At 34.7% G+C, this 18,761-nt stretch overlaps 3 protein-coding genes across 3 annotated transcripts; 1 reads left to right on the forward strand and 2 right to left on the reverse strand.

The window, feature by feature from the left end:
• Positions 1 to 238: 238 nt before the first annotated feature.
• LOC147546110 (uncharacterized) lies at positions 239 to 1,918 on the reverse strand. Its single transcript, XM_086634835.1, has one exon. It carries the CDS (start codon positions 1,683 to 1,685, stop codon positions 486 to 488), a length of 1,200 nt encoding a protein of 399 aa, XP_086490961.1. The 5' UTR covers positions 1,686 to 1,918; the 3' UTR covers positions 239 to 485.
• Positions 1,919 to 11,007: 9,089 nt separating this feature from the next.
• On the forward strand, positions 11,008 to 12,271 carry LOC147546111 (uncharacterized). The gene has a single exon (XM_086636832.1). The coding sequence runs from the start codon at positions 11,159 to 11,161 to the stop codon at positions 11,990 to 11,992; it is 834 nt and encodes a 277-aa protein (XP_086492958.1). The 5' UTR covers positions 11,008 to 11,158; the 3' UTR covers positions 11,993 to 12,271.
• Positions 12,272 to 13,024: 753 nt separating this feature from the next.
• Positions 13,025 to 15,329, reverse strand: ACA1 (alpha carbonic anhydrase 1). Its single transcript, XM_086636831.1, has 6 exons — positions 15,174 to 15,329; positions 14,563 to 14,774; positions 14,367 to 14,473; positions 13,806 to 13,908; positions 13,502 to 13,687; positions 13,025 to 13,264 (listed from the first exon to the last, which is right to left on the reverse strand). Exons 1-6 carry the CDS (start codon positions 15,244 to 15,246, stop codon positions 13,130 to 13,132), a joined length of 816 nt encoding a protein of 271 aa, XP_086492957.1. The 5' UTR covers positions 15,247 to 15,329; the 3' UTR covers positions 13,025 to 13,129.
• Between the last annotated feature and the right edge of the window lie 3,432 nt (positions 15,330 to 18,761).

Raw genomic sequence — 18,761 nt, forward strand, 5'->3', positions numbered from 1 at the left:
TGGCTTAAGCCTTTCAAGAGAGATTTTAGGAAGTCACAACTCACAGGTTCATAAGATGGTCAGCATCTGTTTCAAATTGCCGACGAGACAAAGGCGAAAGTTTGGTGCACATCATTTCTCCTCTCTAGAATAAATCAAGTGGTGATAGATAATAGCAAGAGGCTAACCGAAGATAGTAACATGAGCTCCATTAATGGAGCAAGAAGAATAGGGTAATCTAAATTAGTAGAAGAAGTATAAGTAAATTGTCAAGTTTTTCATTTAATGGATAAAGTAATCAATCCACCACAGTAGATAATACAAAAAAAGAAAGAAAGAAACTGGAGAGTGGGAGAATCCTCATCCTCCATCTAGAGAAAGAGAGAGAGAGAGATCTACTACAAGATTGAACCAAATTCAAAACAATCCCAACAGATCAATACAATCTGTCAACAAAGAAATACTCAAATTTCTTTTGATAATCAAACAACAACTAGTTGTTGATTTTAACAACAAAGAGGACAATGAATCAACCCATTTTCATTGCATTTCTCACACTTCACCATTTTCTTCTCTTCTTCATCCAAAACCTTACAACTTCCACTACAATTCACACACATAACAAACCTCACTCCTCCACATCCCAAACACGCCGCTTCCGCTCTCCTTATTCCGGCGAATAAAATTTCCAATTTACCCTCTTCTTCCATCTTCACCACCTCTTCTGCACCACCAATCAATCTCCCTTTCACAAACACCAAAGGAACTTTCACTTCCTTCTTCCCCATTAAAACCCTTAGTTCCTCTCTATACCCTGAATCCATTGAAATATCTCTCTCAATAATGTGAATAAGATGTGATTCTATTACAGATCTCACAGCATTACAATCTTCAAAGGTTTTTCGAATACCCCTCAATGTTGTTGAGTAAAAAACCACTGTATTTTCCCCACCAGGTGGACATTTCTTCTCATATAATTCAAGCATGGATTCTGAATCTTGGGATTTAGTTCTTCTTATGGGTTTAGATGAAACCATTTTCTTTATCTCATCTCTTTCTTCATCGAGTTCTTTTTCGAATGATGCAACAAGTTCTGGATCAAATAATGGACTTAAACTTCGTCTAGACGATGTCGAAACCCTAGAATCAAATCTAAAACTATCTGTTTTTAAAGTAACCGGAGTACTACTCTTAAGAGGGTATTTCAAAGTGGGAACAATTCTCTGCATATTTTCAAATGAATTCAAAGGTTTTAAAACTGCTTTGGGACTAGATTCAAATCTTCCACTATTAATCTGTCTGGGTGTGTTTTCTTTACCTGAAAATTTCTTCTGCTTCTTCGGGGAGTTGATTTGGTTGAAGAATTTTGAAGGATTTTGAAGAAAACCTTGTGATTTAGGGCTTTTCTTTGATGGAGTTGAAAAGGGTAGTATTTCTTCTTCAAGACCCTTCATCATTTCCCAAGCATTGATGACTTCTGTTGGTCCATCTACCATTTTCTTCTCAGATTTGGGTAAAACAAGAACTGGTTTAGGAGGAGATAACTTTGTTTCATGAATGATTTCTTTCATTGGATCTGAATCAAGTTTCAGAAGTCCATAAGTACTTGATGTGAGTGATACCACATGATTTTTGTAATCACCATTGCTGAATATTGCTTCTTGATGAAAATCGTTCTTGAACAGTTTAGATGAAACACAACCCATTGATTTGATTGATCTGCAAATCTTTCAACCAGTTTTTGTTTCTCTCACTAGAAAGTTGGTTTCTGAAGATATGCGTGATAGATTGGGAGTTTTTTTTTTTCCTCTTTTCCTCCTTTGGTTTTTGAAATCTATAACGGCTGTTATCTAATTAGATTTACAACGGTCACATAAGGGACCAACGGTCGGAAAATGTGGTGGTGTTTTTTATTTTTGGTTTTGTCGGTCCCGTTTATGGTCTCAAGATGTTTTTGCCCAGCTTTTGTAAACTATCTAAATTTACATTTTAACCAGGGAAGTACAATGGAGACTGATCTTTCTAGTACGGACTATTATAATGATCTCCCTCACAAGTACGGCGGTTGAAATTTTGCGCTATATTTTTTTCTTAAGAAATCGACTACGATCTAAGTTAATTGTTACAAGACACTGATACATCATGAAGATATGATGAATACGATAACTGTCTAATTTAAACCATAATGAAAAATGTATAAAGTACAACCAGGGGCGAGCTCTCATAGGGACACGTGGGGCACGTGCTCCCACGACCCTAATGTGACTCGTATGCGTTAAATTGCACTTTTCATTAAATTATGTATCTATAGTTCCACTTTTTAGACAGAATTCTTCTCTAACTCAAGTGGTGAAATGTTTGGATTATATTGGGGAGGTCTTGGGATCATCCCACACACACAACACCTTTTTTTCTAGAATTTCCACTACTTACACTTTTTTTTTTCTAAAATGTCTACTATTTACTTTAGTTGAAAGTGTTAAATTATCGTGTCTTTTACTTCATGTTCATACCTCCGATTATTTATATAATCGTGAATTTAACATGGTATCATGAGCAAGTTAATGTTCTTGATTTAAGCTTCCGCAAAATTCCAACGTTCTTTTTTTTGTTCGTTGTGATATAACAATCGATCAATTAATTTGACGATTTTTTTTTATTCCCAAGATTTTCTTGTGATTATCAAACTCCAACGCCCTTTTAATTCGTTGTGATTAATATTTGGTTCATCACTTTCATCTAGTATTTGATATCGAAGAAGCATCAACAATTTCCTCTCCAACAAAGGTTAGTTCTACATTAATTTACAATTTTTTCAATTTAAAAAAAAAAATTGTTTTTCTAATTTTGAGTTTTCTGAAATTGAAGACACTAATTTGAGAACCAAAATCTTAGATTTTGTTCATTTACCATGAGGTGTGAGCAACAATTTAGATGTAGGCACCTCTAGGAATCAGACACATCACACATCCTTCCCTCCCCTTAATTTAACGGGTTTATGTGTGCTAGAGTAAACCCGAGTTTGGCAACCCTAACCTATCACTTCAATCCGACCATTTCTTTTCTTCTTCCTGAGAGCTCATCTCTCACGAGAAACCCTTATGGTTTCTACTATGGCCGACCACCACTGGTAGGACTTCTTGTTCTCGTCTGGAATGAGCATTAAATAGTATTATTATATTCTATTCTTCTTTACCTCCTATCATCTATGATGATTTCAACCCAAAAAATTCATAATTTTTTGGAGCTTTCTCTCTCTAAAGACTAAGCAATCTATTGAAAGTCGTTTTTGGCCGAATTGGATAGCTATGGTCTATATCAATCATCGATTTGGAGTTTCTTCCAATGATTTTATTGTGAAATTCTGATTTGGGAAATCCAAATTTTGAGAAATTTCTCAATTTTGATAAACCCTAATTTAAAAGTTCCTAAATTTCCCCAAATTAAATATTTGTGACAGATTTAGCTTTTGCCACAGTTTTGTGTGAACAACTTTAGCCACAGTTTCTTACTGTTGAAAAATTATTTTTGCGACAGACTACTACTGTCACCTTATATCCAACTATTTATAGTTGTGACGAAATTTTCTGTCAACATTTTCTATTCTATTTGTGACACTAAAAATAGATTAATTTCATCTAATTTTCTTTCCGGATATACCCGTGATATTTCCAAAGTCATACTTTGTTTATGACGATTTTATTTCTCTACCAAAATTTTGGACTTTCCCTTCAACGTAGAAAGAATTCCTATTTTGGATTTTAATTCCGGAATTCAACCGCGAAATTTTCATAATCATATATTTCTTATGATTATTTTCTTTCTTACCAATTATATCTTGGACATTTCCTACCACGAATAGAATATCTATTCTGACCTTTATTTCTGGATTCTCCCGTGACAATTTCTAACTCATACTTTGTTTATGATGACTTGTCTTTCCTACCAAATTACATTTTGGAATATTTCTTCACCGAATAGAATATCTATTCAATGAATAGAATATCTCTATTTTTTCGGAATTATATCGATCTTGCATATTTTTGGCAATGACTTTAATGTCGACCATCTTTTTGGTTGTTTCTTGTCCAATATTTTTTGGCAATTACGACAATGATTTCTTGTCGATTTTAAACAAAACAACATTATTTTGTTGTCACTCCTAAAGTTCATACTTGACGTTTTTATACGACAAGATATTGATCATCACAACCTTTTAGTTGTTGACATTTTCTTCATACAATGACCAACTTTACATACATGAGAAAAATACATGTAGTTTCGTTGTCATTGATTTTCGCTCAATTTTTTGGCCGCAACTACCAACCTTTTGGTTGTGACTTAATCATCGTCAATCATCTTCCAACGCATCCACAATCCAAGAGTTGCAAGAAGATGAATACGACGAATCAAGAAGTATTTCCTTTTTCTCTCTCCAAGTCGGACACTTCAAAATTTTCGAAACCACGCGAAAGCATATTTCATTCATAAGTGATACAATTACAAACTTACATGATATAATTGTTATTCCTATCGATCAGCGACATGAGAGTTACATAAGTAAATTCTCAGAACTTCGAATGTAAAGTAACTCATGAAGTGAGAGAAATTGAGAAAGAAAAAAGATGAAAAGACCCTAAAGGTCACCAAAATTACAACAATAAAATTAAACTAATATAGAAAAACTAAATATTCTCTCTTCTACCATGCTTCGCACCATCACTACCGACACAGAACCCTCTACTGAAACACACCACCACTAAAACACCACATAATCCACCACCACCATTAAAAACCCTGTTTTTTCCACTTCTCCACATCACAACCACCACCACCACCATTGAAATAAAAAGAGAATAGATTATAGTACTGAAACTATAAGAACCACCGCCGCCATCACCGGAAAACTGCCGCCATCACCGAAAAATCGCCGCAACCACCATCACGACCAATAAACCACCATGTACCAAACCACAGAACTACCATCATCTCATACCACAAAACATACCCTTACCATCATCATTGAAACCCACCCGGGATTGATGGGACATGAAAATGTCTCATCTGAATCTTTTAACTCGGGTTAGTTAGTCCAGTTCGAGCGGTTACTCTGATGAGTTGGTTGATTTTCTTTCTCAGGTCTCGTTTACGGAGTTCGATGCGGAAACATGTGATCAAGACATATTTGAGGGGCATTTTGGTCATTTTGATGACAAGGGTATTCTGGTCAATATTAGTTCTCATGTGAAAGTAGAGTCCAATACGAATCCATCGGCGAAAGCGGAAGTCAAATCGGAGTCCGGATGAATAAATTAGAGCAAGTCAAAGTTCGGGTCAACTTGGGTATACTAAAAGTCAAGAGGGACACGTGGCATGCATCCGGCAAGAAATCGAATGGATCATGGAATGCGCGGGCTACTTTCTGTCACGTCTAGAGGTACACCAAGAGATACGCCTGACCCGGACAGCCCGAACCGACTCGATGACGTCAGCTGACGTCATCATCTTCTTCCTCCTTTTATTATACCCGAGAGCTGTCTAAACGAAGAGAGAAAGGAAAGAAAAGAGAAGAAAGGAAAGAAAAGAGAGAAAGGAAAGAAAGATTAGACCGAGAAGGAAAGATAGGAAGCTGGTCGGATGGAGATGATTTTGTTTCTCTATTCGGCTGGTTTAGGTTTTCTCGATAAACCACCTCGGCTATAAGAAACAGAGAGGTAGGATGGATATGGGATCTCTCGGCTGGGACTAAAATAATCCATTTTTGTCACAGTTAGAAACAGATTAACAGAGAAAACAAGTTAAGAGAGAGAGTTGATTCTTTTCTGTTTTTGTTTCTCTTTCTTCTTCTAATCATTCTCTTTGTGAGAGAGAGAAGGTCAGATTGAAAGAGAGCTAGAGAGAGAAGGCTACTGATTTGTAGAGAGAGAGAGAGAGAGATTGAATCAATTCTAGAATTTCATTATTTTGATCTTCTTCTTCTCCTTTCTTTTACTGTTCGGTTGGAGAGAGAAAGAGAGATATTATTGTATTACAGAGAGAAAGAGAAAGGTTAGAGTGAGAAAGAAGGAGAAAACAGTAGAGAGAGAGAAAATCCAGTTGAGGAAAATAGTTTTCCCACAAGGAAGTATTTTCCGAGAAGACGAGAAAACTATTTTCCCTAAGGGTCTGTTTGGCAGAATTCTGGGAAAACAGCAGGAAAATACATCTTCTAGGGACTGTTTGGTTGCAAATCAGAAGGAAAATTAAGTTTCTTTACTCTCCTACTTATATATTTTTAAATGTTTATCTCTTATCTCATGAGTAGCTAATTTTCCTTTAGTCTAGGGTTTTGATGAAGTTCTAACTATGTTTATTAGACAATTATTTTGATAAATTAAATGCTTCATGTATTGATTTCTTTCAAACTTTGTTCATGATTTATTCATCGATTAATATTCTTGAGTTGATTTATCATATTTAGAGTGACACCTTTAATGATTTATACTTCTTAGTTGTTAGTCGATCATTGAATCATGACTTGTCTTTCATTACCTATGCTTCTTGAAGCTTGATCCACCATGTTTAGGTTAGGTTCTTTAATGGTGGATACTTGCTAGTTGATAGATAATAGTTAGAGTTGATAAGAACTTAGTATTTTGATTCAGAAAAGATATAAAATTTAATTCGAGGTCTATGCATGATTAGAATGGATTCGAAACCCTAGGCTACCTTTCCCATCAATTAATTTACAATTTTTATTTGTCTTTGTTAATTAAATTGCAATAAAATCAACTTTAAAAAGAAAAACCAATTTCAAAGAAAACCTTATTAGTCATAGGATTTAGAATAGATTGACTTAGTCTCTGAGGAACGAACCGGTCTTACCGGAAACTACAACTTGACACCCGTGCACTTGCGGGTGTAGACCTAATTAGGTAACTTTTTAGGCTCATCAGGGATCACCCAAAACACTATACTAGATAGAGTAGGAAGTTCTCAATCTTCTCAATTTCATGATTCTCCATGGAGTAGAGGGGATCGATTGAAGTGATAATCATTAGATCGATCTTGAGTGGTTGTTGGATCCGATTTCGGAGCATTCCTAAACCGGTAGCTATGAATCTTGGAAACCCTAGAAACTAATTAAACTACTAATATAACGGAAAATGGGATCGGGCGAAGGGAGGACCCTTCGCCGGAGGGGTCACTGGTCCAGAAAACGGAACGAAACAGAGGAGGCATGAGAGAAAGAGAGAGCGATTTTTTTTCTCCAGAAACTTGTTCTTTGTAGTTGAAAGTATTGTTTGGTTTAAGATGACATGTATTTTAGAAGATTGTTTTTACACGTTTTTTTTTATGGTAAACATGTTATTAGAAAGAAAAGTTTATCTTTTTTTTTTTCCATTACGATCACTTGCTCTTCATCATCTCCACCATCGTTTTCTTAATCTTCACCACTATCTCTTCATCCCTTCTTTTATTTTTATTTTAATATTTTTTGGGAATGCAGTTGGGGGAAAGATCCCCAAACCATATTGATGAGAAAATAAGAGATTACTTATTGTACATCAAAATTACCATGGAATATCTAAACTACAAAAAAAAATTTGTTGAAAATTTGTTTTTTGATTCTAGGCTGATTGTACACAATGAAATTCTTTCACTAACTATAACCAAAAAGTGCCCCCACTCGTAAATTTTTTTGCCCTCGCCATTGAGTCCAACAACATAAAAAAGTCCTAAAATCCGAAACTTTTTTTTTATATTATTTACTATATATGTTGCCTAGAGTATATGGGTTAAATCATATCACACAAAATTTGTTCTCAATTACAGTATAAAATTTTGGTTGAATCATTATGAACATTAAATTCAGACTACTTGTTATTTTTAGAGAGTGATCGTAATTCCTCAAAATTTATATCAACAGAAAAAATAGGTCGGTTTTTCGAGAAAATAAAGAAATTTTTCGTAGTGCAAAGTTTTAGGTGGAAACAAAACAATTTGGAACTTTTGTTTTCTCTTCTTCCTTTCCCACTACCACCATCGACTCAGACGACCTCCACCACCAATTCTGGCGACACCTCCACCATTTCTGGCAAAACTTCTTCCTTCCCTTTTTTTATCTTCTTTCTTTCTCGTCTTACTTTCTCTCTCTATCTGCGGCGAAGGGACTCCTCACCTTCGCCAGACATATAAAGAAAAAGAAGAAAACGAGAAGGTGAGGGTGTGTTTGGAGAAAATTTGTTAGTTTTCCACCCTTTAATATTTTATGCCCCAAAAACTTTTCTTATTTCCCCAAATTATCGATCAATAAATATCAAACTAACTTACTTCGACCTTGTAACATATATTTTTTTCAATAAAGTTATTTTCATGTTAGCTCTCAATTCGTGACCAACTTACCGTTTTAGCCCTCATGATTGTTCGTTTTGGTCCCCAATAAATTTCGACTTTTTTCCAAAAATACCCCTGGAGACCAAAATAAAATTAATTCCCAAACAAATTTACAAGCATTAAAAGTCACCTAATTTATTTATCTCACCATCTTCTCCGACGAAGGTCATCGATGACCACTTCTTCCAGCGACATCCAAACTAAAAAAATATATTTTTTTCTTCTTCTTTCTCTCTCCTGTTCTTCTTCCCTTTTTTCTTCTTCTTCTTCTTCTTTCTTTTTATTCTCTCTTTTATCTCTTCTCTTGTCGAGGTTCGAAGGAAAACCTAGGGAGAGTGAGAGAATAAGAAGAAGAAGAAGAATAAATAAACAAAAAAGAAAATTGTAAAAATTTTTGGAAATTAATTCTGTTTTGGTCTCCAAGGGTATTTTCGAAAAATAAAATAAAGTTTGTGTGGCCTCTAGAAACCAAAACGAACTATCAGACACCTGTATGAGTCAAACACAATGAGTTGGTCACAAATTAGGAGTCAAAACACCCTATAAAATTTGGTTGGAACTTCATTGACATTAAATTTTGACGTGTTTTGAGAGAAACAGTCTAATTTCTCAAATTTTAGGTAAACTACAAAGTCACAAAATTTTTGGTTGGAACTTAATGGACATTCAATTTACGTTTTTGAAAATATGAAACACATTTAGTTTAGGCTTTTGTTTGTTCATTGCTTAGGTGAAGAGATGAAACTGATTTGATAGCACAAATTATAAGAAAATAAAAATGTAGAACTAGGTCAATCCTAAAAAGGTACCTAATGCCGAAAGGTAAAGACAAAGATATACAATAACAAAAGAAAGTAAAGATAAACATTTTTGTAATTGCTTTATATATCTTGCTTTTAGAAACTTGTTAGGGAATAATCATTTTGAATTTCATACTTTGTGGCCTCAAGCATTTCATGAATGGCGGCTTTCATGAAGAAACAATCAAATATTCATAGTTTGTCCTACTACTTGACTTTCAATCTTTGGCCCCCACCATATTCAACTTTTCTTTTCTAGTCCTTGTTTTTACCTTCAACATCTGATTGACCCACTTCGGTAATAACGGCCTAATGAAGGAAAAATTGACCCTGTTGCAATTGATCTCATTTGGGGAGAGAGTAAAACAACAGTTATAACGCAAACTTATATATTTCGTTTTAATAGTTTGTTCTATATTGCTCGGAACACTTTGATATAGTGTTTAATTAGGGTGTTATGTTTTAGGATTCGAAACTTATGAAATTATGGTTCTAAATGTAGAGAAATTTATGAATCTACTAATGCTTTCTTGATGTATTCATATTATAAGTTACAACGTAATTACTTGTATTAAGCAATTAAACCGAAATAAATATTCAAAAACAAATTATAATACATTACTAGTAATAAAGTTCCACATTATTGATTTTATTACTGTACAAAAGAAACCTCGCCAACAATAGGAGATTACTGTATCAGATATACGAATAAAATCCAAGGAAGCTTCCATAAGACATATATGGACTATTGAATTATGAATAGAGACTCACTAGAAGCTTCCATAAGACATATTCTTATTCTTCCTACAATCCTTCTTTTTTTGATTTTTTCCTAGCAGGAGAAAGACCCATGATATCACACATTATTGAAGAAATGGTCTTGTTTATTTTTTTTCCTTCAAATTTGAAAACCAACATCATGACAACCGAAGACGTGGCATTATTTTCACATATAAGACATAAAAAACTGTTATCATTATTAGCTTATGGGTCTTACCCTTCTAGAAGCATCAAACAGATTTTTTATTTATTCGACAAAAAGTATTAATTGGTATTGAATTTTACCCACTTTAACATAATTTTACAGTGAAGATTATGAAACTCATTCAAGAACGAGGGAGCAAAGTTCAACCACTCTCCTTCATCAAAAAAAAAAAAAAGTTCAACCACTCTGCTTTAATTTTCCAAATAATTTTAAGAATTCACAAGCAAGATGATATGTTTCTATCGACATACTATATTCTTTTTCTTTGTTTGAAATTAATATTAGTAATAGATACTGTTGACTACCTTCTTGGTGATTGTTCACAAACTCAGTCAAAACACTTCGATTTGATTAAGTTCGAGTATTGACCTATATCTAAGATTCAGGATACTTACGATGTTTTATTTGCTCAATTAGCTAAACTCTAATTCAATTTTGACTCTTAATTCAATTCAGAAGCAGATAATCGTTAACTCTCTCCCGCTCTCTTTTCTTTTTTATTTCATCTGAAGTATAGGTGAAATTGGAAATAATAAAATTACTAAAGAGGCCAAATTGGCTTTCGGTTAAAATAGGAGGACAAAATTTTTAAATTAGTAGCAAATCAAGTGCCAAAACGGGATTAACTATTAAGTTCCAATTGGACCAATAGTTTGATTTGCGAGTTATAGGGTGGAAAAAAATGTTAGGAAACAAGAAAATCTAGGCACACTGTAGACAATAGTCTTGGTTTGATGTGATGTGATCAGTGTATTTGACACACATAAATTATGGCAAACCACGTAATTTCTATCTGATGTTTGTCTAGTTTTTATTCTTTCCTGGACTTACTAGCCTAAGGGACTTTCTTACTTCCCTCTAAAAAGACCCCCCTCTCTCTCTCTCTAGTCTCCCCATTCTCTACAATTTTCAGTTACTCCTCTTCAATTCTTCTTTTCTTACTTCATCTCTCTATCTCTCAAATATAAGTAGTCCTTCTCCCCCGCTCCTCCGCCACCGACAATTCTCTCTCTATCCGATGCCACAAGCTGATAGCGAAACGCATGTTTCCGGTAATGGTTCGTCAAATCAAGAACCGATAATTCTCCCAGAGAATCCACCTGATTTTCCAGCAGAATCATTTTATCTCTCTAAAGAAGATGAACTCGATTGGTTCGATAGAAACGTTTTTTACGAAAGAAAAGATTCAAAAAAAACAAATACTTCTTCTACTCATTCCAATTCAAATTCTCAAAGATTTTCATTTCCTACTATCAAATCAAAATCTTCAATCATAGGTTTACCTAAACCACAAAATTCAACTTTCACTTCTTGTAAATTCCGTCATAACGCCGGTAAACCTTCAACTACTACTTTCTTCCCTAAACGATCCAGATCGTCAGGTAAATCGTCCGTTCCAGTTACTGAACCTTCATCTCCTAAAGTTTCATGTATCGGTAGAGTTAGAAGTCGACGGCAGAGATTACGTCAGTTATCAAGAAACAAATCAAAAACCGTTAGATCATCAAGTTCTGTAAAATCATCGAATTCAATTGGGTTTTGGGGGAATTTGAAATCCGTTCTTTGCTTAAGGTGCAGGGAGAATCAGGCGGTTAATATAGTTGAAGGATCAACTGAATCACCAGCAACACCGAAACAGAAATCAGAGAAACGTAAGAACCCAAGTTCGAGTTTAAGTCCGAGTCAGACCATTGAAACGCCTGGACTAAACGAGTTAAAACGGTTCGCGTCAGGTAGACGATTTGACTCGTTGGGAAGCGGCGGCGGTGGTGGTAGTGGTAGTGGTTGTAATGGTGATCTGGAAATTGTCGAAGCTGATAGTGGTTCGACGGCGGGGCCTACTAGAAAATGACGTCGGTTGGTTCGTAACAGCGAGTCAAGTGGGACTGGGTTTGGTGGGAAGATGATGACTTGGCAGCGTTGAATAAGAGGTTTACTACTTTCTCGTATTTTATTTTATTTCTCTTTAAATTTTACAATACATATATATTTTTTATTTTGGATGATTTTCTTTCTTACTTTTTTCTGTCTTTTACAGTTTTTTTGAAAGTCTTTTACAGTTGATAGCTTGTTTATTGTAAATAGCTTTTTATGCATGTTATGAATCTTGTGATAAATTTTGGAGTGTAAATTGTGAAGTAAATTTTCGTTTTTTTTTTTTTGAGGAAAAAGTAAATTTTTGATGTTATAACTATTAAGGTAACACGTCTCCTCTTAATTGTCTCAATTAATTTTTTCCATGTTTTAGTAGTTAAATTAATAAAAAAAATTTGAGTCAATTTTATTTGTTTGTTTGTAAAATAATTTTTGTTTTATAATCGGAAACAAAAGAGAAGATGGAACTTTCTTTGTGCAGAGTCCCTAGGACATTGACAATATTTTCAAATTATACGCGAGGATGTACATTTTCTTTTTCAGATTGGCGTTGCAAATTGATAACAAAAATAGGACTACTGGAGTCGTGTTTTGCCTTTAAAAGAAATGTCTGGTTTGATAAACAAAAATTCTATCCATCTCTCGATTTGATCCATCTCCCAACCCTCCGCTTAATGTGACGACATATCACTTATATACTCTAAGATTCTCCCTCCAGTTGCTAGACACTCAAATGTCGTCACGTTAGGCGGAGCCTTGGGGGAGGAACCAAAGGGAGGCATGAATAGAATTTGTCATTGATGAGTAGGAAAACCAAAAAGGGAATTGGGTTAAGGTGGTTCACACATCTTTTTCTCAAAATCTTGTTTGATAGTATTTCAAAGGGATATCATAAAGTAGAAGTCAACACCTTCACAAACACGATTTTGTGACAACTTTTTCATTGTTTCTGTTTGTTTGTTGTGGACTTCTTCGGTTTTCTTATTCTTTCCTCATTTTCAACAACTAATTTTTGAAGTTTAAAGTTTATTAATTTCCATAATTAAACCCCCAAACTTTTTGGACTGTATTTTCCGGGTAGATAATCCATCAATGACAACCACTACATATATAATTAGTCAATGTTCTCCTCGTCGTATAATTCCACGCGTCGGCCGTTGAGTTGTTGTAAAGGTCTATAGTTGTTTTTGCAAGTCCCATCTAGTGGAGCTTTTAGGGCAACTACTTGCTCCCTCGATATTTCTCTCACCTGTTTCATCATATAAATCATCCAAATTATAATCATCTTAAGACGGAATACATAACGATATAGTTGTGTTTGTCATTTATCACACTCTCTTTTATTTGTGAGAGTATATCTATCTGTTATATTTGTTATGCCGAATATAATCAACACGGGCAGATAAACAAAAAGAATCTGATATTCGTAAGAGAAAATGTTTAAATTGTATTAAACGTTGAGAAAGGGCTAAACGAATAAACATACCTTGCCACAAATAGACCAAATAACGTTTTCGGTGCAGGGAGGACTAGTAAGTGAACCGAAATATCGGAAATAGTTTCTTGTTTTTTGCTTCAAATGTTTTCCCATCCTTAATACCCCAACCGGAACATGAGCATCTTCATTACCATGAGTTACATCCTTCTCTAATTCATCTATGTTCCTCTTTATCTGAAATGAACACATTAATACATAATTACAAATTTATTTAAGTTGAATTAAGATCATCTATTAGTTAATTAACAAAGGACTAAATTAACTTATCATCTATTCATGAAACCCCATTTACCTGAGCGATGAGGTGGTCGGGTCTGCCATACTTGTAAAGAAACGCCACAACCGATAAGCTTCCATCATCAGCCATGTGAACTAAATGAAGCTCCACCGGGTATCTGTAATTTAATATTCAATTTGAATACGATAGTATGGAAAATTGTTATATGAAATAAAAATTGATATCGAAATAGAATTTTATTAGCATTTGAGAAGTCTAGAGGCTCCACCATTTTGGCTAATAGGGACCCCAAGAGCCGTTAACTACGAAGTCCAGACTCCTTAGTGAACAAGTAGAACGCGCTTGGGGTGCCGTTAACAAAAAGGGGATAAGAGGGTGCCTATAGGCAAGTTGGGTCCCCATTGAGCTATTTTAAGGGAATGAAGCCCAATGGGCTGTATAACATTTTTTAATGAAATGTTATAGGTCATGCCGAATGCTTTGGGCTTGCCATGAAACAACCGAATTTAACTATATGAGAGCTTAGACTTTGTCCGAACTAACAAATTGCAGAGCCCCGATTTGGAAGCAAGAGGCCGGGATGAAAAGGGTCGGGATATTAAAAGGAAGACTCACCGGACTCCATCAAGAGTGTGTTCGGATGGTGAATGCCAGTGCAATTGTTTGAAAGTATAATTCTTCCCATTTACTATCGCTTCTCCACATCCTTTAGTGCATAGTAACTGCTAACCCCGAAAAGACAATAATATTCTTGTTAGTTATATCACGATTCTTCATTAATGATTATATTAGAGATAGATAAATAAATTACCCCTATATTGAAACCGTTGTCAATTAATGTACCATCAATCGGTGTATAATCTCTAATTAAAGGTCCCAATCTTGGATTTCGCACAACTTCTTTTTTCACAATGTTGATAGGGGATTGTGATTTTCCCTTCGAACACCTCCAAAAAGATGGATTCAAATTCCCCCAGTTTTCTGGGCCAGTCGCTCCGTTGTAACTAAATTTCATCTTATATTCTGCAATAAATTAACCAAAAAACATACAAAGTTTGGTACTCTTCCAAAAGGTACTTTATGAAATAATCATTTTCGAAGAAAAATAAACATTCTTATTTCTAAACATTAAGTTTCAAGAACAAATTCATTAAACAAATAATTATTTTGAATTCATTTTACGTTTGAAAATAAAATAATCATTTTTTTTATGAAATAAATTTAGCTCTCATAAGAGCAAAAAATCAAAATTACAAATCTAATTGGGTATATAGTCTCATAAATCATGAAGTAAAAGAACAATGGGAAATTTTCCACAAAAATATTAAAAGAAAAACTGAGATTTAATGATTAAATAAGTAAAAGTAAAAAAAAAGGGGTTAAAATTTAGAAGAATGAGGAGGACGATTGGTGATTTCTTACGCTCTGTTTGAGTTGCCACAAGCAATACTGTAATTGCTGTGAGGAAAGCTGCATTTTGATCATACATTGCCATGGAAAGAAACCCTTTCTCACTCTAAAAGACTAAAACCTTATTCTTCTTGTTTTGTTTCCTCATAATCTAACCTTCTGCTATATATAGTGCATTTTCCCTCTTAAACCCTTTTCTATAGTTTCTTTCAATTGGTATAACAATCATTACATATAGAATTTGTAACCTACACCATGAATGTTCCTTTTTTTGAAGAATGACCCCTTGACCCAAGGTAGGTCGTCATTGACTAACAAAAAATAGAGGCTAACATTTCGGGGCATCCACTTTTGGTTTGGGACCATGTACACTTTTTTCAATCAGCGTTGATCCTAATAGACTTTTTTTTTTTTTGAACTTAGTTGATCCTAATAGACTTGGAAGTCAGCTTAATTTTCACAACAAATTACCATTTTATATTTGACCTTCTAATCTTCATCGTCATGACCACTTCTGACCACCAGTAAGAACTCTTCGACACAACCATCTTCGACCACCACTATCACCACTTGCTTTTGTATTTGTACCTGAGGAAGGGACGGATTCCCATCGCCGAAACACTATTTTGTCGACCTTTGGTGGTCGGAGGTAGTTGTCGCCATACCACAAAACAGGTTAAAAGTGAATGACATACAAATAAACCTAAATTTACAATAATTGGTGCAAATACCATAAAACAAATTAAAAATGTTATTACTGGAATATTTTTAAATTTCTTTATGAACCATGATATCTTCACCTTATCCATTTACTATAATGGATTTATGTGGCTGATATGTGAAGGGGGTTAATGCGTTAAGGACGTCATATCCAACTTTACCAAAGACAAGGACAAAAGTTGGAATATATACCCAAAACAAGAAGAAAGTCCAAATTCTTATCAAATTATAGATTACCCCTTTGACTTTGTTAAAATTGAAAAATCACCCAAAACCAACATTTCCATCATTGTTGTGAATCACGTGAGTCAATGACTACTGCAATATCAGAATTCTGTAAAATGGCAGAGAATTAATGTCAACCGTTGGATTATAGACTTGTCATATTCAGATTCAGACTAATCTGTCATGGCTTTGGTTTGAGATCGCCCTTGTCATCATATAAGTTACAAGAAGGGTTTTTAAGTGTACATGAACGCCCCATACATGGGGGAAGGGTTTGCGGTTCCCCAAACCCAACTCGTCATGATAAACCGTCAGCCATCTCTTTGTGTGAGGAGTGTAAGTGCACAGACGCGGTCAACAGTTGGTAGCCCAAGTGGTTCCAAAGTGTTGACATAAACTCCAGAAAGTCCTGCAGGTCTCAGGTTCGAATCCCAGAGAAGGTGAAATCTTTGGTTATTTGAATTGAGATTATTAGGGTGTAAATAATGTTGTTGGGCTTTAGGCCATGTCTTGTTGGGCTATTGGCCCGGTTATGTTAGTGTTTGAGTGGGCGGTTATCGAGCTTATCACATCTATGATGTATCAAGTGCCAAATGTAACGACATACGTAGATCGTAGTCGACTTCCAAAAAAAAAAAGTGCACAGACGCGTTATCTTCTATTAGGTTTACACAACTCTGATAAAATGTCTGGCCCATATTTCAGTTGAATCTCGCCCCTATGACATGGTCGAACAAGATTAAAAGAGAGAAAGTTAAACATTTTCTCTTTCTAAATCTTGTCTGACCACGTCACCCAACCGAGAAAGTTAAACATTTTCTCTTTCTAAATCTTGTCTGACCACGTCACCCAACCAGAATTCAGTTGGGAGATGGATAACGCAAAACGCATTTTCTTACAAAACTGATTTTAGAATGTGACATCTTCTTTTTCACATGAAGGTAGACATTTGCCTAATATTCATTAAGAATTAGAATTCAAGATAATGTTAGCTTTGTCGGTAGCAAGTGACATTGAGATGTGTTACAAAAAGAGATGGGTAGAGTTCAAACTAGATTATGCTACTGTATATTCTCTTGGTAGTCACGACTCTTTATGAAGGGCTTCAAGTGAAGAATCTTTAGAGAGAGAAAGTTAGAGAACATTGTATATCCACCACTTCTACTACCACTCGAAGTGAGGACCAAACTTTTTGCAACCCACCTAGTGAGCTAAAAGATAACAAGTTCAAACCTTGTTCTGTTGTCTCTTTCCTATCATGGACTCAATCTTTACATTCTTTTTCTAAGAGTCACACAACCCATGATTTATGTTCTCTTTTCTAGGAACCCCATTTTTATCATGAAAGGTCATTATTCTTTTTCAAATGAGCCACTCAATATGATTGTATGGGCACATAAAATGTCACTTTGATTTGTGATTCTTATAAAAGTATATAAACAGGTTTCCATTATGAACAAAAAGTAAAATTTAATCAAGTTTCAAAATCATATGTGATGATTGATATGCACATAAAATGTAATTTTGACTTGATTTTTTTTTTAAGTTGTAACACTATTTGAATCATTTTTTTTAGCAGAAAGATACATATTGCCACTCGAGTACTGGACTAAAATAAGTTCAACAAAAAAAAAAAGAGTACTGGACTAAAATAGAATCCCACCAGCGAATAAATATTTTCCTCTAGGCACTAATTCACAATTGTGGGGTGGGTTTAAAGTTTATACAAAATCAAGTCTAACACTGTATATTCATATGGAAACAACTATTTTATTTCTCACATGAAGTTGTCTGCCACTCTTTTTTATGTTGATATTCACATGAGAATGTCTGTTTAATTAGTATTGTTCTCATTAAAGAACCCCATGAAATGTTCAATAATAGACCAAATCCAGTAGACTCCCGAATAAGATGTTTCCATTTCCATTTCATTTTTGAAGGTTCTTGCATTTTCAATTTTAAAGAGAAGCTCCCGGACGAGAGACTCATAAGTCACAACCCAAATTAAATTAGTTTTTTACCTATTTGATGTAGCATTGGTAGAAGCAGTTGATGTTCATGGCAAAAGTGGGAGAGGAAGAAGTTGAAAATATAAGGGTTTAAGGTCATTTAAAGTCATGTTTGACGCGAGAGAATGAAGTGGGAATGGAATGTGATTTTCGAGAATCACATTCCAGATCATTATTTGGCTTGCAGGAATGGTGTGGGCTCGGGAATGTGATTTCTCAAAAAGGAGTAATAGCAAACTCAAGGGGAGGTGGGTTTGTGATTTCCATTCCCGCGGAATCACATATATTAATATTTATTGACAAATAAATCCTTAACAAAATATTGAATTACCAATTTTATTTTTGGGTTATTTCTCAAATGGCCCCCAACTTTGGGACCAACTTCCTGTCTGACCTCCTAGATTAGCAAAAATATCCATATGACCTCCTTTTTCAGTTATCATTAACTTTCCGTTACTCTCTCTCCTCCATCTCTTTTTCTCTCTCTGCCACATCATCTTCTCCGGTGAAGGTCGACGACCGGGCAATTTTTCGGCCGGCGACCTTCAAACATAAAAAAAAAAACTTTTTTCTCTCTCCTCTCTCTCTAATTTTTTTTTTCAAATATGTCTACTCTCTAAAAACTCCGGCTAAGGGTTCCCTTAGC

Source organism: Eschscholzia californica, unplaced genomic scaffold, assembly GCF_041429995.1.
Source record: "Eschscholzia californica isolate CP2 unplaced genomic scaffold, dmEscCali1.0.p SCAF_4, whole genome shotgun sequence".
NCBI lineage: Eukaryota > Viridiplantae > Streptophyta > Magnoliopsida > Ranunculales > Papaveraceae > Eschscholzia > Eschscholzia californica.